Source organism: Hemitrygon akajei, chromosome 1, assembly GCF_048418815.1.
Source record: "Hemitrygon akajei chromosome 1, sHemAka1.3, whole genome shotgun sequence".
In the NCBI taxonomy this organism is placed as follows: Eukaryota; Metazoa; Chordata; class Chondrichthyes; order Myliobatiformes; family Dasyatidae; genus Hemitrygon; species Hemitrygon akajei.
The window spans coordinates 107,961,593-107,984,895 of NC_133124.1; the positions used below are offsets into that span (position 1 = coordinate 107,961,593).

A 23,303-nucleotide genomic window follows, 5' to 3' on the forward strand; every position below is an offset into this window, starting at 1 on the left:
CGAGCCCAACAGATTCTGATACTCATTAATGAATGAATTATAATGGACAGAAGGCCACTGTCCATCCATACTTGAATTGGCTTTATGAAAGAACTCATTAACTCCAATGAGCCTGGCAACTGGAAAAGGGAATGTTTGCAATTGCAGAATAAGGTAATAATTGGAACATCACATTACTGAACAATCTTAGGATACCACAAGAAAACAATGAGAGAAGATGGGTTATGATTTTTTCCAAATGTTTATTTGCCATAATGTAAAATTGATTATCTAGGATATGAATTTATTCATAAGACACTAACACGATTACAGTACAATATCAAATTGAGACAATTTGCAACAAAGAGCCAAAAAGGCCCCTGTTCATTCCTTTATGTACAAGTTCCATAAAAAAGTGAGTTAAAAGCTTCCTCCTCCAAGGCTGTGCCTTTTCTACCTATGTCCAGTATTTAATATTAAAAAATATATAAACAATACAAATAATGCTAGCAAATTGCCTCAAAAATTACAAATAATTAGTAAATACTTCATTATTGGCCATTAGCTGCCATTTTATTCAATACAACAACTGCTTTAATTAATAAGGGATCATTTTGATAGATCTGACTTTATTTGGATTGATTGAACACTGTATGAATCTAAGTGAAGGTTTCAATACTCAGCACTCTGTAGTTTGTGAAGAGACAGCATTAGCAATGATTAGGCTGAGCAAAGTTACAGTCCCCTCTGAAATTCTTTAGTACAGGCATGCCTCCCCATAATTTCTAATGGGCTGAGCATTAATCACAGATCCACCACTGACCAAGCTACAATTGGGGTTTCACACACAATTGTCTTTGGGAATCAGGCAACATTTATACCAGATTCTCTTGGAAACTTCTGCATTTGTGTATTCTGTTTTACACATTATCCTACAGTTGGATTAAATCTACATTCCTTCCATTGGGAACTAGATTCAGAGACAGATTTGAATTTATTTCACACAGACTCTGAAAACTTGTCTCTATTTACAATGTGAGATTTCATTTTGAACTCTGAAGTGAACTCTAGGCAAAGATGGGTTTTGGCCAAATAAGTTGGGTTTTTAAGATAACACATTAATCCATTTCTCATGATACTGCTGCCTGTTTTCTCTAGGAACATTTTCTCACACAGACCAACTCTCCCTACTCCACTTCTGTCTCGAACTGCCTTTCATAACTTAGAGCATCTTATGAGATTACGATGTAGGGGTTCTAACTAAAAATTGGGGTCCTCTCCCCAATTACTCAAGCTTTAAATTAAATCACATGACTGCAAAATAAAAACTACTGTGCTGCAGAAAGTTGGGTTAGCATATTTCTGGATGCCTTGGTCCACATCAGGAAATTCATCTCATTTCTCATTGAACTTTTGATTCTTCTGCCTTGCATTTCTTAGCTGGTTAAAACTCCACCAAATGACAGTGTAACACATTCATCTGCAGTGTGATTTCCAACCTAGCATGTCTAATCTATCCACAGATCAACTAGATTTTGTTTTACGAGAGGAGGGGTCTTAACCAGAAACATCAGCTGTCCATTTCTATTCACAGACACTGTCAGTACCTCTGAGTTCCTCAGCAGTTTGTGTTTTGCTTTGTTTTTCTAATCCTGTTTCCACTAAAATTATACTTAAAAAGAGTAAAAACTTGCAAGATATTTGACCTTATACAACCCCATGCCCATAACGTTTAGAGGCACAGTCACTCTCAGCTTCCCAGGATCATTCCTAGCTTCTGTTCCTAAAGATATCTACCACATTGCTGCTCACTACTAAATTAGAACACTCAAATTCCAAACTGACTGAGACTTGATCTACATTTCCTGTGGCTCACCAGAGCAGACAGACTGGGCACAGGCTTCCCTCAGAAGTTCCAGCATTCAGAGACTGCAAAAAAATTGTACACGCTGGCAACTTGCAACAACTGCAAGAACTTCTTGCACATTAACACAATGTTCTGCTGATACTATCATTTTTTAGTGCAGCTTTATGCATCTTGCAAAACTTGTGGAACCTCATATCTGAAGTCTACACTACATAACTTCCACAAACAGTGCTCAGTTAAACCCCTCCCTCCTCCCCCACCCAAAAATCCCCAGGTCGAGACAATGCTACAAAGCAGTTTCTAGGCCTCTCTACTCAATTAATGCATACTCTAATAGTTCACCAGTCCACAGTGACTCCATTTTCCCCTTCCTTAACCTTGGTGGGTTAATGCACCAGTGTTGACTTCCATTTGAAGGAAACCATTTTGTAAGGAGTCACAGAAGCTTATTGTCATTTTGAGTGTCTAACTTGTTCCATACAATGTGATTTATGAATGTGGAATACCACCATCAAGGAGAATGGTCCTAAACTCATCCTTTGACAAGTTGGGTAACACCTGCAGAATCTAGAAAACTGTATTAACTTGCTAAATTTAATGTGGAGGAATCCCAAGCCTGAATAATGCACTGTGATTCAGCTTCTTCCTCCCTTTCCCTCAGCTGTTAGGAAGAGTCTGTCCCACCTTGTCAGATCAGCTGCAGAGAAGACTGGCTTGGACATGTTGCCTCTCCAAAAAGTTCCCAAAATTTGCTGCTCCAGACAAAGTGAAGGCACTTTCAAGAGGCTTTGGAGGGTGAGAGTTCAAGGAATCTACAAATGGGAATTAGTACAAGACGAGGAATTGAGCAGATGTAAAAAAAACTCCAAATGAGACTGGGCAGGGCACACAGCCTGAGTAACAGAGTGCAGGATGCATGATGCTCAAAATCAACAGAAATGAAAATTCCCCACAAATTTTATGCTAAGTTGTCAGGTATAAGTGAATGGCTACTGATAGATTTCCAGTTTATACAGTTAATGGATTGCCTCATGTCCAAGCTACAACCAGGGAGTTTACTTTTAAATAAATTTGCAAGAACAAGATGGACTTTTGAATTAGGGTGACCCACTCAGTCTCTGACACTGGGTACTGGCTTCTCCTTCACACTACAGAAGTCACAGCTGGCTCTGATTTTAGGCGTTCTATGATGTCATTCCTGTCCATCCTTCCCAGAGCCTTACAAAGCACATCCAAGTTAGCATCAGCCCTCATCGACCAATCAGACAGCAGCGTGTGAGCCGGATCCTCCCCTCGGCCAAAGGTGGCCACACGCTCCTCATCGTAGCCTAGGAGATGTGCCAGGTTGCGCCAGTCAGCTCGGTTGGCTCCCGGGCCATCAAGTAGTTGCTCAATCTCCTCCCGTTTCTGCGGTGGAAGCTTACTGTAAAGGGCTGGGTCTGCATGAACAACTGAAAAAAGAGAGAGCTGTCAACACTGGAACAAATGGCAAAACCTATCAAGAGAATGGATACCCTGGAATGAGCCAGAGGATCAAGGGGCTCAGATGCTGATTGGTGAGAACAACCTACATTGCAGAATTTATAATGAATGAAGGGCTTGCAGACCTGAGGTATCATGACTTAACCATGGATCTGAAGTGCGATATGCCAAAGGTAGGAAGGAGATTATGTCACCAGTAAACGAAGATAATCTTCCCCAACAACTTAAAGTTTAGTTGGCAACATTATCATCCTTGCTAGCAGTGTCTCCACCACTGAATGGCAGACTAATCAAGTCAATACCCAATGCATTACCATGCACCTATTGCTGGAACCCGTGAAGCAACTGCTGCTTCCTGCCAATGCCGGCATACCTTTGCTGAGTTGTGGCTCATAGAGACTGTGTGTGTCAACAAACACTCCACTGTCACTGTGCAGCTTCTCACCTTCACCTCCTCCGTCGAGCTCACCAGCCCGCGCCTTGGCCAGCTGCTGCTTCTGCTTGCACGTGTTCCAGCTGTGGGGAGCGAGGAGGAAGAATATTAAACACAAGGACAATGAGAGCGAGGTAACAAGAGTGCAGTGCATTTTCCAAATGTGAAGCAGCCTATCATTGTGGACAGAGAGGATGTAGTTAATGGAGGGCGGGCATCTGGGAACAAGGTGAACACCAACAATTAGACTAATCAGTCGGCCAGAACAAATCCAAGGTCATTAAATAGCAGTTTAAAAACTTTTCCTCCATCATCCCTTTCTGCTTCCTGCTCACCTACCTTTGTTCCTCCCTTTATTACTTTGTTTTCTCATTCTTCACATCCTTTATTTACTTTTCCTTTCCACTTTTTCCTTAATCACTTTTCTCCCATGCCATCCCTCTCCACCCCTCTCCTTCTCCTCTCTCCCACTCCTTTCCCCTTTTCATTCCTATTTTCCCCCCACCCAAAGGGGTGAAACTAGACAACCCTATGTCCCAGGGGTCAAACCTGCTGTACTTCACCTTTCTGCTGTTTTCACATCGGTGTCTTTATTGTTAACATGTAAACTGTTTAAGCTTTATGCAAACAGGTATATATGACAATGGTCTAATCTCATCTAATCTGGGGCTTTCTGACTATTTGACATTTGTACATTTTGCCTCTTGTTGGGAGAAGGCAGAAATAAAACAATAGCAAAATGCAAAGAGCAGAGTTTTTTTTTTGAAAATTCTTCACTTGAAGTTCCTGGGGATGTGATATTCACCATTTCACAGTAACATAGATGACAAGTCCCACAATAACCGCTGCAAGAATGGAGCAGTAAACAGGTATGATGTCCCTCCCCGTGTCATAGGCAGTGAAGTTGACAGGCCCCATTACGGTGGTGGGCATTGGCTCGGCAGTTTTCAAGAACTTGAGATCATCCTTCACGAGTCCGATCCTTGGTTTTCTCAACAGCGTCGCGTTTTTGTCTATAGTAGGCAAGAGGAAATGAGAGCAACAATTTAGTTCCATTGACTAATCCAATAAAAAAAATTGGTAGAACAGAAGGAGAAAGTTTCATTTAATAAGACAGAAAATGTTTTATAGGGAACTGAACACAAGCCAAGCATGTAGAAATAAGACTAAACTAGATTATTCCCAGTTTAGCCAAATTACCATTCTGTTTTCTGATGGTATATGGATCAAGGATTAAATGAGGACCAGTTGAAGAAATGCATGTTTTATTTTCTTCAGTAGAGAGGGCTGAATAAGGTGTTTAACATTCTATATTTAAAAAAAGAATCAAGACAATAGAGGCAGAGGAAGTATTGTTCTAATCCAGAACAAGCAGGACAGTAGAAGTGGGTCACTGGAGAGAGCAGTAGATAGGGAATATAACTATGAAAAGTAAAATTGTGATCTCCTTGGCTTAAAAATATCCCAGAAAAACAATACTCCTCGTAACATGGGGTGGGGTAGGGTGGAGAGTGTGAGAGAGAAAGCAGTTGTGGTAAGGGACAGCATCACAGGGATAAATAATATTCAAAGCAACTGCCTCCAGGAGTTGTTAAGTGTTAATGTCCTGAATCGTCTTCCCAAAGCTGCAGAAGAACTCGAGTGGGAAGGAAAGAAGAGCTGTTGAAAAGCAATGAACGTAGCTGGAAGTTGCAATGAAGTTTACCAAAACAATATAGACAATTGATTGAATGCTGGTAAATGGGGTTAGTATTTAAAAAAGGGTACTTAATGGTTATCATAGAGATGGTAGTGCAAAGGGTTTTAATTTACCACAGTCTAAATTAAAATGTAAATTTACATACATGTAGAGACTGGCAGACAAAAATTATCTCTACCATTGAAAGAGAATGCAGTATTTACAGTGCAAGCTGGTTTTCTCACTTTAGCTAGATAGCCAGAGCATAATGCAAAGAGATCTTCAGCAGTATAGACACACCCAAGTAATAAACAAAGTAGATAAACAAGAGATTATTCATTTTGCAGCATAAATACAAAGGCATGTTTTTTTAAATAATGAAAAGTTATGCTGTTGAAAGGATCTGGATGTTATTCTACACAAAGTAAACGTGAATACTGTAACAACAATAAAGGCAAACAGTATGTTGGCTTTATTGCAGGAGGATTTAAGAGTAAATAGCCTTATATAGGACATTGGTGTGACCACATCTGGAATAATGTGTTCAGGTCAGATCATTCCATTTAAAGATCATCGCAATAGAGCAGGGTTTCCCAACCTTTTTTATGCTATGGACCCCAGGTTGGGAACCGCTGCAATAGAGGAAGTGTATTAAAGATGCAACAATTACCAGAGAGATTGTTCTATGAGAGAGATTAAGCAGACTACCTGGTGTTAACATTAAATTTGGCAGGGAGACTCCATTTTGCAGCAAATGGAGTGAGACGCGTTTTCACCGCGGCTCTACTTTTTACACTACATTCCACTGATAGATCCGTTTTAAGTTTGAAGATTCACTATTTTTGTTGAAGGATTTATGGCTGAACTACAATGGCAGGAAGTCGATCCGGTATTGAATTGAGAGCGGCAAGACCCTTCCCAAAATGGAACAAGTAAATCAGAGGAACTTTTTACTTTAGAAAAATTACTCTTAAATACAAGATATGAAACTTCAATTTGGTTCGCTTAACACTAAGATTGATAAACTGATGGATGCTAATGGAAAGCTTGAAAAATCCATCTCTACTGTTCAAGAATCTTTAAAGAATTTAAATTTTCAATTTCAGACACTCAAACAGAATACTTATCAAATTGAGAGGGAACAGGAATCATTCAGGCAAACTTAATGAACAAGAATTGAAAATGTCATTTATGGAAAAGAAAATTAATGAAGTTACTTCGGAACTATCAAGAACGAAGGAAAAAACGATTGATTTAGATAGCAGAATGCACAGGAGGAATTTATGTATATTGGGCTTGCCTGAAAATACTGAAACCGGTGACCTGTTTAAAGTTCTTTTCAGATGTGCTATATTCACTTTTTAGCGAGATTCCTGAAGTAAACCCTCTACTCGATAGAGCTCATTGAATTCCAAGATCTAAACCCTCAATCGAATTACATCCACGACCACTGATACTTTGCTTTCACTATTTTACAACCAAAGCTATACTCTGAGAGGCAAGAAAAAGGGTAAGCTAATCTACAATGCTACAGAAATTCATATAGTGGAGGACTTTGCTCCTGAGATTTTTGCCAAAAGAAGGAAATACTGGGAATTGATGGTTGAATTATATAAAAGAAAATGTCGCCCGTCACTCCGTATTCCGGCACATTTGATCATTTTTCTGCCTAATTCTCAACCACAAAAGATTAAGTCACCAGATGAAGGCTGGGAATTTATTAAGGGATTTAAGTCTAAGCTGAATAGGTAATTCTGAGCTGGGAGATGTTTATAGATGCTTTGAGGAAAGTCTGTTTTCTTTATGGATGTCCGTACAGGACTTGGCTGGTTTAATTTTTTTTAATTTGTTAATAATTAGTATATAATTAGTGCTTTGAAGAAAATCTGTTCCACATTTTATGTCCGCACAGGCCCTGGTTGATTTAATTTTTTCTCCTCGCTTGCCTTAATATTAATATAGCTTTGGGTTTGAGATACAAATCATACAAAAAATAAGTAAATGTATAAGTTTTTTTTAAAGTTCAGTCATAATATATTATTTGCTTGGATTTATCCTTCTCTGAATACATGATTAATATACTTTAGATGAATTTAAGATGGCCATCGCCAGTTATGTTTTAACTATTGTTAGACATAACATTACAATATTTGAAATCTGTTCATCTCTTTTATTATGTCTAAAATCAGTGGGGTAAACATGTAACTTTGTTAATACAGCTTCAAAATGGAGATTGGGGTTAGGGGTCATAGGTTAGCATGCAATCTTTCATTGGATCACTTCTCGGGCTTTGGGGGAGAGGGGTGGGGCTATTCGAATAGTTTTTTCCCCCTCAAATGGGCAGTTCTGAGAGGTTTTATCTTGTATCAATCACGTCGTTACTTCTGGTCAAGTCAGTGCTGCTTTTTTTCCTTTCAATCTAGTTTGTGTTTGCGCAATAGCTTTCTTTATAAAATTTTAAATTAAGTCTTAAACCTGGATGCTAATAAAATAATAAATTTCTTGGAATTTGAATGGCATGAATCATCCTATTAAGCGTAAAAAGATTTTTAAGAAATTAAAAACACTTCATGCGGATATTATTTTTGCACAAGAAACTCATGTACGGAGACAGGATGAAGATCGTTTTTTTAAATTCTGGAATGGTCCTTTATATCATTCTTTATCAATAAATAGAGGGGTATCTATTTTTGTTAACTCTAAAATCCCTTTTGTACATTTTAATACTGTTACTGATTTGACTGGATGATATTTAATTGTCACTGGTTTGTTATGTGGTCAAAAGGTAGCTTTGGTGTGTGTTTATGCACCCAACTTAGACAGTCCTGAATTTAAGAAGTTATTTTCCATACTCCCAAATCTAAATGAATACAAGTTGATTATGGGTGGTGACTTTAACTGTTGTCTTAACCCGTCGATTGACAGGTCATCAACCAATCTGTTGCTTCCTAATAAAGCTGCAACTTGTATTAATTCTTTTCTATTAGAATATGGCTTGGTCGATATCTGGAGATACAGGCACCATAATGACAAAGATTTATATTCCCCCCCCCTCCCACGTACATCATAAATATTTAAGAATTGATTATTTTTTTCTAGATACACAACTGTTGTATTCGTTACCGAATGTGCGTATGATGTCACTGCGCTGTCAGATCACGCACCTATGAAATTAACTTTGAGGCTCTCTGATAATATTTTGAAAATGTCACAGTGGAGATTGAATCCCGTATTGTTACAAGATCCAGCTTTTGTTACTTTTATCAAGGAACAAATTTCTTTATTTTTTGAACTTAATACAACTGAAGGTATGTCAAATTTGATTATGTGGGATACGATGAAATCCTTTCTTAGGGGACAGATAATTTCATATTCAGCAGGTTAAAGAAGGAGAACCAAAGTGGAACTTTTAGTGATCACTAATAAAATTAGAGAGATAGATAAAATGTATTGAATAAGACCTAGTGAAGATCTATATAAGGAAAGGGTTGAACTCCAAACACAGCCTGATCTGCTTTTGACCTTCCCCATTGAGTAGCAAATTTTTTAATCCAAAAATCAATTATATATTATGGTGATCAATCAGGTAAATTGCTGGCTGGTCAGTTGAAGGCAAATATAGTCAGAAGACAGATTTTGAAAATACTTAGGCCAAAGAACTGAAGCATTAGATCCTCATGAAATTAATAAGATATTTATGGATTTCTATTCTAATCTTTGGAAATCTGAATTTTCTGATAATACTATCTTTATGAATAGATTTTTGCAAAAATTAAATATACCTAAATTTCTATTCAAGATATTAATACACTAGATGCACCTATTAAACAGGAGGAAATAGCTAGGGCTATATCCTCTATGCAACTAGGGAAGGCTCCGGGACCAGATGGATATACAGTGGAATTTTCTAAGACCTTTACTGAAATGCTTACATCACATCTTTGTCAAACTTTCACTGATTCTATATCCTCTGGGAATCTTCAAAAACTTTGAGGCATCAATTTCATTGATTCCTAAAAAAGAAAAAGATCTGTCTGAATGTGCCTCCTATAGACCAATTTCCTTATTGAATGTGGACTTTAAAATTCTCTCTAAGATTCTGGCTAATAGGCTTGAGAATGTTTTGTCTACTGTTATTTCAAATGATCAAACTGGATTTATTAAAAATAGGTATTCACATTTTAATATTCAAAGATTGTTAACTATTATTTATTCTCCCTCAGTTAAAGAATCTGAATGTATTGTCTCTCTCGATACAGAGAAAGCTTTTGATAGGGTGGAATGGTCTTATTTATTTCAGTTTTTGGAGAGATTTAATTTTGGTCCGGGATTTATTTCCTGGATCAAACTAACCTATCAAGCCCCAATGGTTGCGGTTATAACTAACAATCAAAAATCTCCTTATTTTAGACTACATAGAGGAACCTATCAGGATTGTCCTCTTAGTCCTTTATTATTTAATTTAGTTTTAGAACCACTTGCTATCACTCTTAGGGATTCCGACTCTGTTCAGGGTATTACGAGAGGGGATAAAGTATGTAAGGTTTCGTTATACGCAGGTGATTTATTAGTTTACATTTCAGACCCTAGGAAAGCTATTCCCTCTATGTTATCCATATTTACTGAATTCAGTACTTCCTCTGGATAAAATTAAATTTACATAAAGTGAATTATTTCCTATTAATAATTATTCTGATCATTATGATCAAATACCTTTTAATATTGCTAAAATTTATTTTACCTATCTTGGTATTAAAATTACAAAAAATGTTAAAGATTTATACAAATATAATTTTCTTCCTTCAATTGAATATACACAACAAACGCTTTCCAAATGGTCGCCTTTGACGATGTCGTTAATTGATCAAATAAATGCTATAAAAATGACAATTTTACCAAAAATTTTTATACACGTTTCAAGCTGTTCCATCCTTTATCCCAAAAACATTTTTGATAGAATAGATTCTATGATCCTGTCATATATCTAGATTAATAAAAGTTCTAGAGTGAGTAAACTTTTATTGCAAAAATTTTTTTTAAATGGAGGCTTGGCTTTACCAAACTTTAGATTCTATTACTGGGCAATTAATATTCGTTATTACTTTTTGGATTCACTGTATAGATAACCAGGACTGTCCTTCATGGTTGGACTTGGAGGAGAACTCGGTAAGGGGGTTCTCTTTGGCTTCTTTACTGGGAGCTCCTCTTCCCTTATTGTTTTCTAGGATTGGTGGACAAGATCTTAGTTCCATTGTTAGACATACATTAAAAATTTGGTTTCAGTTTAGCATTTTTTTTTAAACTTAAATAACTTTGTTCTTTCTAGTAATATCCATCTTTTTTTAAACCATCAATTTTAGATAAGGTCTTTTTAACATGGAAAACTAAGGGAATAAAAACTTCTTCAGATTTGTTTTTAGAGGATTGTTTCATGTATTTTTTGCAGCTGTGGACAAATATGATATATATATATATATAATGCACAATTTTTTAGATATTTACAAGTCAGGAATTTATTTATTATGCGATTTGTTACCAAATTACCCATTTGCTCATTTACCAAATATGATAGATGTCATCTTTCAGCTTAAACCATTTCAAAAAGGATTGACAGCCATTATATATAAACGGCTATTAAATTTACAAATGATGTCTAATGATAAGGTTAAACATGCTTGGGAATTGGAACTTCAAGAGTCACTTTCAGACAATCAATGGAATAAAATTTGTCATTTAGTTAACAATTCATCTATCTGCACCCGTCACTCCTTGATTCAGTTCAAGGTAGTGCACAGGGCGCATATGTCAAAAGATAAACTAGCGCATATTTTTTCTAATTATAAATCCTACCTGTGACAGATGCAACACTGAGGTGGCTACCTTAACTCATATGTTTTGGTCCCTCATAAAGTTAAGTAATTTTTGGAGAGATGTTTTTAGAACATTATCAAAAGTCATAGGTTTGGACCTACAACCCAATTCACTTACAGCAATCTTTGGGATTATTCCAATGGAAGCAGGAAATGTTCCTGCTTCTGCTCAACGCATGATAGCTTTCTCAACTTTACTGGCTCGGAGAGCTGTTCTATTGTATTGGAAGGATCCCATCCGGCTCTCCTCCATTATGTCATGTTTAAGTCTGGAGAAAATTAGGAGTCGGACGTTTGATACATCTTTTAAATTTGAGCAAACTTGGCGACCTTTTATTCAATATCTTCATATGATCCAATTCTTTTTACTTTCTCAGTTAATTTTTTTTCTTCTCCGCAAAGTTTTAGATTTGACCAGAAGGATTTTTCCTTTTTTTTAAAAAAAAAAACTGTATCCTCAAAATAGACTGCCCAGTCTCCCTTTTTTTTGTTTTAGGTTAGTTTAGTGGGTTTTTTCCTCATTAACAGAAATTGAGTCTCTTTCTATAAATTGTTAAGAGGAGATGTATTTCTTTTCTTTTTATATTAGCTTAATACTACATATGATTTTGACAGTGTATATTCCTTTGTTAATACTATTATTGAAATATGTATTTGAAATAACCTCTCCTCTGACTTGTATTTATCCTCATTCTTTTAAATCAATAAAAGATTATTAAAAATGAAATTTGGCAGAATACTCTCATTGAAGGACACAAATTTCTTCCAGAGTGAAGACAGGGATGATGCTGAACCAAGAGTCAGTCTCCAAGTTAAGAGCTAGATTTAGTAGACTGGGATGGGAAAGAATGTCTCCCATAAGAAAGTGAAAATAGTTGTAATACTGGCTCTAAGTCCTGGTTTTTGATTATATTCACTGCATGATTGGATATTAAGTAAAGCAAAGGATATGATGTTGATAGAGGAAAGTAGAACTAAGGCAAGAAATCAGACGTTATCAGCAAAGGGGAAAAGCACTGAATCCCCTACAGCAGCTTCTATTGATTGTGATTTTTTTAAAAAAACAGTAGCTATGGACTGGTTTCTTCTAAACAGTAAAATTTTGCACTAACTCCAGGCACTGAAACAGTTTGAGTGAGTGGCTAACCTAACCATTATCTTCTAAAGAGTGAACGTGATGGATAAAAATGGCAGCCATTGCGGTAACACACATATCCATGTACAAAACAAAATTCCTTTGTTCATTTAACATGTCTAGGACATCGTGGGTATGCAACTCATGTGAAGCTGCCTCAGATCCTGAGTGACTATTTACAGCTTTAAATTCCGTGTGTCCAATATCCTTACTCTTTGAAAAACCCAGTGAACACAATAGGAAGGAATTTAACAGCTGCTGGGGCCCATTCTGTCTGATCTTCATTTCCAACACTGAGAATTATATTAAGGTTTCTGATCCTGAACGTCTTCCCCCCCAGGGTCCTTCTGCCTGCCACTCGCTGAATGTTGAACCATACTTCACAAGACAAAAGGGGAAGATATAGCATTATATGTGGTGTACTTCATGAAGTGGTACATCTTAATAATTCATTGTTTAGTAATACTGTGGCAGGAACCATTACAGCACAGCTTCACACACTTGCTGAGGAACTCAGCAAGTCAGGCCACATCTATGGAGGCAAATAAACAGCCGACAGCTCTGAAACTTGTAGACAGCCAAGCTTCATCTTCTGATTGCGGATAGTAGCGCTTGGCTCAAAATACCTGACCTCCATCCTTTCTCAATTCACTAAGAGAGTGAACAGATTCCGATCCTTTGACTGATTTTTCACTTTTCCCAGAGGCATTAAGACCCAGTACACCAAACCCAACGTCATTATGCTCCCTCAGTTATATGACAGTGAGACATTGCTCGGTCTATCACAGAGGAAGATTCATGAGGGAAGGCCATAAAGAGTTTCATTTCAGTGCTGTTCTACAGTCTGCAGCATATTACATTGGGTTGAATGGCTTAATCTGTTCCTATACCTCATGATCTTACACCCTTCCTATGTCATTCTAGACCTGTGAATGTGGCCTTATGTGCAGTCTTCATCAGTTCACTGCTCCCCCTTTCTTTCTCACTGGGACCAGTGCATTTCCCCTTGAGCCAAGGGCTATACAAAATGATGGGGAAAACAAATCATGGCAATGGGCATGCTCCTCAGCAAAGCTTTTGGAAGGAGAGAACACAGGTACAAGTCTTTAGCCAAAGCCACACACAAACAAAATGAATCAAAGTCCACAAAGAGAAAGGACTCTTCCTCACAAAGGAGAAAGGAAGCTTCACTGTAAATAGTTAAGATTCTTTAATACCACACAATAGGAGTGAAGAGGCAATTAAGGAGGAAATGAGTTCAGACAAAATCATTGCAGATGATGCTTCTGTGGCAGAGCCTGGAGATTAATGTGTGCCTGACAGAAAATGACAAACATTCTCTCTCCATGATTAAGCAGGATCATTTTTTTTCTTAAGAGGAAAATTAAACTCAACTTGAGGTCCTGAATGCAGGCAACCAGTGCATTCCACAATGAGCTCCTGCAGACTTGCTTTCAAAAACAGTTCTCCTTTCTCCCCCTCTCTCCCCCACCCCCTCTAAAATGAGGTGGGCTGCAAAGTTAAAAGCAGTTTGGCTTGATAATTAAGCCTCAAGTAGTTTTACACCAAGCCTGCATGGCATCTTGCCTGTAGAACTACAACTGATTGAAGAACAAGAGAACTGTGTAGTCGCAACACAGGATTATTTGCCTATTCTTGTGACTATAACAACTTTATTAAACCAGTATATCACTGGAGACAATGGACCAAATGACCTCTTTCTGTCCCAATGGTTGCTTGAAAAACCTAATATATAGTTCTGTAATACGGTTGGTTTCCCTTGGTATTAACACTGAGATTGTAGTAACTTAAACTGACATTTTAAGGTCCTGGTCTTCATTGAAATACAGCAGCAACACACTAAATATCTATCTAAATTTACCGTGCTTCCTGCAGCCAATTTACACTGTTGCTGATAGTGATGAATCAGTGTCCCAACTTCTTTTTCTCTAGCATCATAAACTTTCTTAATTTTGGGGTCAAGGCTGTGCTCTGGTAACAGGATAGAGGCAATGAAAGTCAGCATATTTATAGCAACACCCGACCATTAGGCAAATCTGGCTCCCCAGCAGAGCAAGCCAATAGGCAGGCCCGTACTTGTTTATTTGCACCTATTTAACATTCTTCCTCTCATGACAATTTGATTCTTTTTAACATTAACCTACTCCAAGGGTAATTTGCAGTAGCAAATTCAGCTACCAGCAAGTCACTAGATTGTCGGGGGAGAACCAGAGTAAGCCTATTTGTCAGAAACAACACGTGAACTTTGCAATGACAGCACTGGACGTCAGGATTGGGCCCAGGCCCCTAGAGCTGCAAGCAAGCAGCACTAATTGCCACTCCAGTGTGCCTCCATATCTGGGTGCAACTGAATAGCAGCAATACAGGAAAGAATTGGCAGAAGACCCAAATCAAGTTTTCTGCCAAGTCTTTCCATTAGTGCTGCCATTTACTTGCAACCATGTGGGAAATCTGTTTTCCTGTATCATCTCACTCCTACAGTCATAGAATATACAGAGCAGTGCAGATAACAACTGTTTTGCAATTCTTCACCCATCAGTCCCCTTCCAGTTAATTTAAACATCCAAACATTATCTAAGCCTTCAACAACAAAATCTGGCCATCACCAGCCATCAACATCCAACTATAAAATATAAAAAAGTACAGTAGAAAATTCAACCACTCAAGCCTATCATGCCATTTAATCTGATTCCCACCAGTGTGTGTCCTACATTCCAAAGGATATGGTTAGGGTTAGTAAGTTGTGGGAATGCTGCTGGCATGAAAAGCATGGCCCTTATCATAATTATTGTTGATTTAATCTGACACAAATGATACACTTCACTGATGTTCATGTGTCAAATAAACCAACCTTTCTGTGGCTGAGCATCAACTTTACTTTGGTAAAACGTGGGACGTTTGTGCACATTGAAGTAATGAAATAAATGAATGAAAGTAACTGTTGAAGTGTGATGTCCAGCCTTGAGAATTGATACATGAATTGATGGAGAGTGATAGGTGGTAATCAGCTGAAGGATTTCTTGGCTCTGCTTGGCCTGATGGGACGAGATTACTTGGGGTATGGAGGTAATATTGAAAGCAGGCAGGCCACAGCTTCTAACTATGGTAAGGCTTGCCCCAGTTGGCTCATCTTGTTGTTGTGATACAATATACCCAGGGAACTTGGAGAAGGCTGGGACATTAGCGGAGAGCTTTAATTCAATGAGTGGGGTCATTGCTCATCAAGTATGTAGGTCAGCTCTCCCAGTTTAAGCACAACATAATCATGGTGAAGGACTTGCAACCAACCAAAAGCAGTACTGAGAGTGATGCTTACTTGCCTGTTGAGTTTTATTATACGAAGTTTTAATGCAGATAATTGTTACAATCAAATGTGTCATGTTAAATTATTGAGCCTTTGCAGAGGACCGTTAAAAGATGACAGAATAAATGCTGTAGTCTGTCAGCACAAATAGGCCAGGCAAGGCAAGGATGGCCAATTTCCTTTGGCTTTAGCTTAATCAAACTGGTAGTTCTGGTCATTGTTACTGACTGGACCTTTTTTGTAAATTCCAAAATTAATCTAACAAACAAAATTTACCCTGCTGCCCTGTTGTGGAAGCAGTAGAGAACCGATTTCTCCAGAGCCCATATTTATTGTTCATGAGTTTTGAGATTACACTCTTCTGGTTGATTTTTGTATCAGTAGCAATAATTTAGCAATATCCAACATTGTCATTTTAAATCTCTTAATTAGATCACATTTCAGATGTTTAAACAAGTTTATGCCATCTACCTTCATTGTACATAACCAAGGTTAATGGCAACTGAATAATCACTTCACACACAAAACGCTGGTGGAACACAGCAGGCTAGGCAGCATCGATAGGGAGAAGCACTGTCGACGTTTCGGGCCGAGACCCTTCGTCAGGACTAACTGAAAGGAAAGATACTAAGAGATTTGAAAGTAGTGGGGGGAGGGGGAACTGCGAAATGACAGGAGAAAACCGGAGGGGGTGGGATGAAGCTAAGAGCTGGAAAGGTGATTGGCGAAAGTGATACAGAGCTGGAGAAGGGAAAGGATCATGGGACGGGAGGCCTCGGGAGAAAGAAAGGAGGGGCGGAGAGGGAGCACCAGAGGGAGATGGAGAACAGGCAAACAACTAAATATGTAAGGGATGGGGTAAGAAGGGGAGGAGGGGCATTAACGGAAGTTAGAGAAGTCAACGTTCATGCCATCAGGTTGGAGGCTACCCAGCCGGTATATAAGGTGTTGTTCCTCCAACCTGGGTGTGGATTCATTTTGACAATAGAGACGGCCATGGATAGACATGTCAGAATGGGAAAGGGATATGGAATTAAAATGTGTGGCCACTGGGAGTTCCTGCTTTTTCTGGCGGACCAAGCGTAGGTGTTCTCTAACTTCCGTAAATGCCCCTCCTCCCCTTATTACCCCATCCCTGACATATTTAGTTGTTTGCCTATTCTCCATCTCCCTCTGGTGCTCCCTCCCCACCCCTCCTTTCTTTCTCCTGAGGCCTCCCGTCCCATGATCCTTTCCCTTCTCCAGTTCTGTATCACTTTTGCCAATCACCTTTCCAGCTCTCAGCTTCATCCCACCCCCTCCGGTCTTCTCCTATCACTTCGCATTTTCCCCTCCCCGCACTACTTTCAAATCTCTTAGTATCTCTCCTTTCAGTTAGTCCTGATGAAGGGTCTTGGCCCAAAACATTGACAGCGCTTCTCCCTATCGATGCTGCCTGGCCTGCTGTGTTCCACCAGCATTTTGTGTGTCGTTGTTGTTTGAATTTCCAGCATCTGCAGATTTCCTCGTGTTTGCTGAATAATCACTTACTTACTTTCATATCCCTACCCTCTGAAGCCATGAGCTACCTTATAGAAAACCTGCAGCACAATACAGGCCCTTCGGCCCACAATGCTGTGCTGAACATGAACTTACTTTAGAAATTACCTAGGGCTACCCATAGCCCTCTATTTTTCTAAGCTACATGTACCTATCCAAGAGTCTCTTAAAAGACCCTATCATATCCACCTTCACCACCATCACTGGCAGCCCATTCCATGCACTCACCACTCTCTGCGTAAAAAAACTTGCCCTGACACTTCCTCTGTACCTACTTCCAAGCGCCTTAAACCTGTGCCCTCTTCTGTTAGCCATTTCAGCCCTGGGAAAAAGCCTCTGACTATCCACACGATCAATGCCTCTCATCATCTTGTACACTTCTATCAGGTCACCTCTCATCCTCCATCACTCCAAGGAGAAAAGGCCAAGTTCACTCAACCTATTCTCATAAGGCATGCTCCCCAATCCAAGGAACATCCTTATAAATCTCCTCCGCACCCTTTCTATAGTTTCCATGTCGTTCCTGTAGTGAGGTGACCAGAACTGAGCAGAGTATTCCAAGTGGAGCCTGACCATGGTCCTATATAGCTGCAACATTACCTCTTGGCCTCAATTCCATGGTTGATGTAGGTCAATACACTGTATGCCTTCTTAACCACAGAGTTACCTGTGCAGCAGCTTTTGAGTGTCCCATGGACTTGGACTCTAAGATCCCTCTGATCCTCCACACTGCCAGGAGTCTTACCAGATTCTGCCATCATATTTGACCTACCAAAATGAACCACCTCACACTTACCTGGGTTAAACTCCATCTGCCACTTCTCAGCCCAGTTCTGCATCCTATCAATATCCCGCTGTAACCTCTGACAGCCCTCTACACTATCCACAACACCCCCAACCTTTGCGTCGTTAGCAAATTTGCTAACCCATCTCTCCACTTCCTAATCCAGGTCACTTATAAAAATCACGAAGAGTAAGAGTCCCAGAACTGATCCCTGAGGCACACCACTGGTCACCAACCTCCATACAGAATATGACCCGTCTACAACCACAGTAGCCTGGGGTACATCTCGTCTGGACCCGGAGACTTACCTAACTTGATGCTTTCCAAAAGCTCCAACACATCCTTTCTTAATATCTACATACTCAAGCTTTTCAATCTGCTGCAAGTCATCACCACAATTACCAAGATCCTTTTCCACAGTGAATACTGAAGTATTTGTTAAGTACCTCTGCTATTTCCTCCGGTTCCATACACACTTTCCCGCTGTCACACTTGATAGGTCCTATTCTTTCACATCTTATCCTCTTGCTCTTCACATACTTGTAGAATGCCTTGGGGTTGTCCTTAATCCATATATGTCAAACTCAAGGCCCGCTGGCCAAATCCGGCCCGCGGTGGAATTATCTTTGGCCCACGAGATAATATCTAATTACTATTAAAGCTGGCCCCAGTAATCGAAGCGCCTATGGCGTATGATATGGCTAATGCTGAGTTTATTCAGGTACCAGCTTTTCAGGGTTTTTAGTGTTTATTCGGCAGTCTTGCTCGGCAGTCTTCTTCATAAGAAATGGAATTTGTAAAGTGAAACACTTTGTAGTTATAGCAGAGACTGAGACACATGAGAGCAGGCTGAAAAAACGGAGGCAACGAAAGCTGCGTTCGCACGCGTCCGACTGATCCGGCCCGCATGAAGCTGCATTTTGCTCGATCCGGCCCATGACCTAAAATGAGTTTGACACCCCTGCCTTAATCCTACTCACCAAGGCCTTCTCATAGCCCCTTCTGGCTCTCAATTTCTTTTTAAGCTCCTTCTTGTTAGTTTTATAAATCTTCTAGATCTCTAACGTTACCTAGCTCTCTGAACCTTTTGTAAGCGTTTCTTTCCTTCTTGACTAGATTTATTACAGCCTTTGTACACCACGGTTCCTGTACCCTACCATAACTTCCCTGTCTCATTGGAATATACCTATGCAGAACACAACACAAATATCCCCTGAACATTTGCCACATTTCTTCCGTACTTTTCCCTGAGAACATCTGTTCCCAATTTAAGCTTCCAATTTCCTGCCTGATACCTCATAATTCCTCTTACTCCAATTAAACACTTTTCTAATTGTCTGTTCCTATCTCTCTCCCATGCTATTGTAAAGGAGACAGAACTATGATCACTATCTCCAAAATGCTCTCCCACAGAGATCTGACACCTGACCAGGTTCATTTCCCGATACTAGATCAAGTACAGCCTTTCCTCTTGTAGGCTTATCTACATATTGTGTCAAGAAACCTTCCTGAACACATTTAAACTCCACCCCATCTAAATCCCTTGCTCTAGGGAGATGCCAGTCAATATTTTGGAAATTAAAATCTCCCATCACAACAACTGTTATTATTACATCTTTCCAGGATCTGTTTCCCTATCTGCTGCTCAATATCCCTGTTACTATTGGGCGGCCTATAAAAAACACCAAGTTATTGACCCCTTCCTGTTCCTAACTTCCACCCACAGAGACTCAGTAGACAATCCCTCCATGACTTCCACCTTTTCTGCAGCCGTGACACTATCAACAGTGCCATGCCCCCACCTATTTTGCCTCCCTCCCTGTCCTTTCTGAAACATCTAAAACCCGGCACTTGAAGTAACTATTCCTGTCCCTGACCCATCCAAGTCTCTGTAATGGCCACCACATCAAAGCTCCAAGTACCAATCCACACTAAGCTCATCCGCTTTGTTCACAACACTCCTCACATTAAAATAGACACATCTCAAGCCTTCAGTCTAAGCACATCCCTTCTCTATCACTTGCCTATCCTCCTTCTTGCACTGTCTACAAGCTTCCTCTATTTGTGAGCTAACCTCCTCTTCCCCAGTCTCTTCAGTTCAGTTCCCACCCCCAACAATTCTAGTTTAAACTCTCACCAGTAACCTTAGCAAACCTCCCCACCACGATATTGATCCCCTGGGATTCAAGTGCAACCCGTCCTTTTTATACAGGTCACACCTGCCCCAAAAGTGGTCCCAATGATCCAGAAATCTGAATCCCTGATTCCTGCTCCAATCCCTCAGCCACACATTTATCCTCCACCTCATTCTAATCTTACTCGCACTGTCGTGTGGCACAGGTAGTAATCCCGCGATTACTACCTTGGTGGTACTGCTTCTCAACTTCCTTCCTAACTCCCTGTAGTCTTCCCTAACTTTCCTAATGCTTTTCTAACTTGTCTGTTCCTATCCCTCTCAAAAGCTATGGTAAAGGAGATAGAATTGTAATCACCATCTCCAAAATGCTCTCCCACACCTGACCAGATTCATTTTCCAATACGAGATCAAGTACAGCCTCTCCTCTTTTCAGCTCATCTAGATAGTGTCAGGAAACCTTCCTGAACACACCTAATGAATCACATACATGAAGACCCAAATTCCTGAGATCCTAATTCCCTAGGATTGCTGAGGTCACTAAAATAGGCCCACAAACCCATCATAAAATGGGGAAAATCAGCATAGCAATTAGCATGACGTTATTACAGCTCGGGACTTTCTGAAATTCAGAGTCCGATTCCGGTGCCATTCTGTAAAGAGTATCTTTACACCCTCCCTGTGGAATGCTTGGCTTTTTCCTGGTCATCTGGTTTCCTCTCAGTCCAAAGACATACCGGGTAGGTTAACAGGTCATTGTAAGTTGTCCCGTGAATAGGTTCCAGTTAATTGGATTTGTCAGGGGCAGCATGAGTTGTAGAGACAGAATGGCTATGCCAGACTGTATCGCTAAAATAAATTGTTACAAAAATTTTAAATCATCTGATCTGGCAGGGTGACTTTACCGGGATCAACTGTCACCTGCATGTCAAGGTATATTTAGATATGCCACACCACAGGAAATATCACTTGATTACTTCCCCCTAACAAGAGGTCGTCGTCACCTTACTGTTAAGTCATTAATTAGCATAACATTGACTGTAGTCTTCCTCTTACCAGTGGGAAATGTTTGCTGCAACATGGTGGTTCGATGTTAGAAAACCAGCCATCTCAAATGTGATGTGTGTTTCCTGTGTGATTTTGAGAGTGATGCTGGATGGGAAAACAATTGGTATTCTGCAGTCAGTTGTGTGTATTATGTGGTCACCCAAATAATGAGGGAAGTACCCGAGAGGATGTAGCTCCTGCAGAGTTCCAGTAGCGAAAGTCAACGTGCCAGCTGGAGGCAAGGAAAGAAAATTAAATTGTATAATTTGAGATGATGGAAACAGAAACAAAAGCTAAATGTTTGGGAAGGAAAAAAAACTCCTGGATTAAAATTTATAATATTAGAGCAGAGGAGAGAGTCTATTTGGACAAACTCTTTCAATCAGACATTAGAAGCACAAAGGCCTAAATGGCCTCATTTATACTGCAGATTTCTCAGAATATACAGGATGCTAAACTTCAGACATGGCTGTGAAGTTTAAATCAAGGAAGTTAACAGTGAAACTATAAAATGGTTTGAATTCGATTTAATCGCTAGATAACAACAGACACTTGAACAGCAACAAAGCTCTTATCAGAGGTTTTCAGCTAAAAAGAGCATAAGCAATTATCACTTGTCTGAAAAGAGGATGTTGTCCAAGTTACATGCCATCTTGGACAATGACTCCCATCCACTCCATAATGTACTGGTTAGGCACAGCAGTACATTCAGCCAGAGACTCATTCCACCGAGATTTAACACTAAGCATCATAGGAAGTCATTCCTACCTATGGCCATCAAACATTACAACTCCTCCCTAGGAGTGTCAGACACCCTGAACCAATAGGCTGGTCCTGGACTTATTTCCACTGGGCATGATTAACTTATTATTTAATTATTTATGGTTTTATATTGCTATATTTCTTCACTATACTTGGTTGGTGTGGCTGTAACGAAACCCAATTTCCCTCGGGATCAATAAAGTATGTCTGTCTATCTCAGAGGGCTATAAAAATGATAATGGGTCGGGGGATCCAGAATGCTATTTCCAGTTATACCGTGGAAGTAGAACAAATGGGAAACTGAAATGAATGACAGGTAAGAACACAAGTAGGAATAAGCCACTGGATCTGATTGCCACCCCTCACCCCACCAAGCTTGCCCTGCTGTTCAATTCAACCAAGGTTGATCTTCCCTGCTATGTCTCCACAGTTCTTCTTCCTCAAAGATCCAAACATTTAAAAGCTAAAAAAATGTCATGACCAGTAAGTGCTATTTCACAGAAGTTTTCATTGTTTGGAATAAACTTGTAAAGCAATAGAGAAAAAAAAACACAAATCATTTGATAATCCATTGTATACTATAATGAGAAGGTGAAGAAAATGCAGAGGCACACTATTCAAGTTCAGACACATGTTGACCTAGCCAAATGGAAGACAGTCTGAGTCTCAACAGCATAGTTTCAGAGGCAAGGAGAGGGTGACTGCCATTGACAGTTGACCCTGGTCAAGTCAACCTTGTTAGATCTAAAGTCAATGAGCATCAAGGTCGAGCATTCCAATATCTTGCACAAATAAAAGGTGGTTATTGATGGTTGCAAGTTGATTACCTCAACCCCAAGAAAAAAATTCAGAGAGCTGTTAGTCAGTGACAAGTAACATTTGCACCACAAAGGGCCAGATAATGACAAGTTCCAAATAGGAGGCAAATAATGAACAATCCAACTCCAGATACTTTAAATACTTCCAAGAATCTACAAGGCACAAGTCAGAAGGATGATGAAATATGCTTCAATTGTTTGGATGAGTCCAACAATAGTCATAGCTCAATAGTATCCAGAAAACAACCGATTGGCTGACACCCCATCACTATTTTAGATATTCATTCTGTGTCTCAAACGTTGGTGCACTGTGGTTGCACTGCACTTACTCAGTCCAACTGAAAAATCCCAAACCCATGACCTCTACTACCAAGAACAAGGGCAGCAGAGATCAACAGCATCTGCAGAGTTCTTCCAAGACGTTTATCAACTTAACACGACCTGGAAATA

General features: G+C 39.5%; 1 protein-coding gene across 4 annotated transcripts in view; it reads right to left on the reverse strand.

Moving 5' to 3' along the window:
• Nucleotides 1–222: 222 nt before the first annotated feature.
• LOC140729516 (tumor necrosis factor receptor superfamily member 16-like) overlaps nucleotides 223–23,303 on the reverse strand; it is a 34,170-nt gene continuing 11,089 nt past the window's right edge. For 3 of the 4 annotated variants that reach the window (XM_073049349.1, XM_073049329.1, XM_073049340.1), the window contains 3 exons: nucleotides 4,567–4,774; nucleotides 3,702–3,844; nucleotides 223–3,297 (listed from right to left, as the gene is read on the reverse strand). In XM_073049349.1, coding sequence (XP_072905450.1) covers nucleotides 2,990–3,297; nucleotides 3,702–3,844; nucleotides 4,567–4,774 — 659 coding nt within the window. In that variant the 3' untranslated portion in view covers nucleotides 223–2,989. The remainder of the gene's footprint in view (nucleotides 3,298–3,701; nucleotides 3,845–4,566; nucleotides 4,775–23,303) is intronic. The other variant, XM_073049357.1, reaches the window with a different exon arrangement.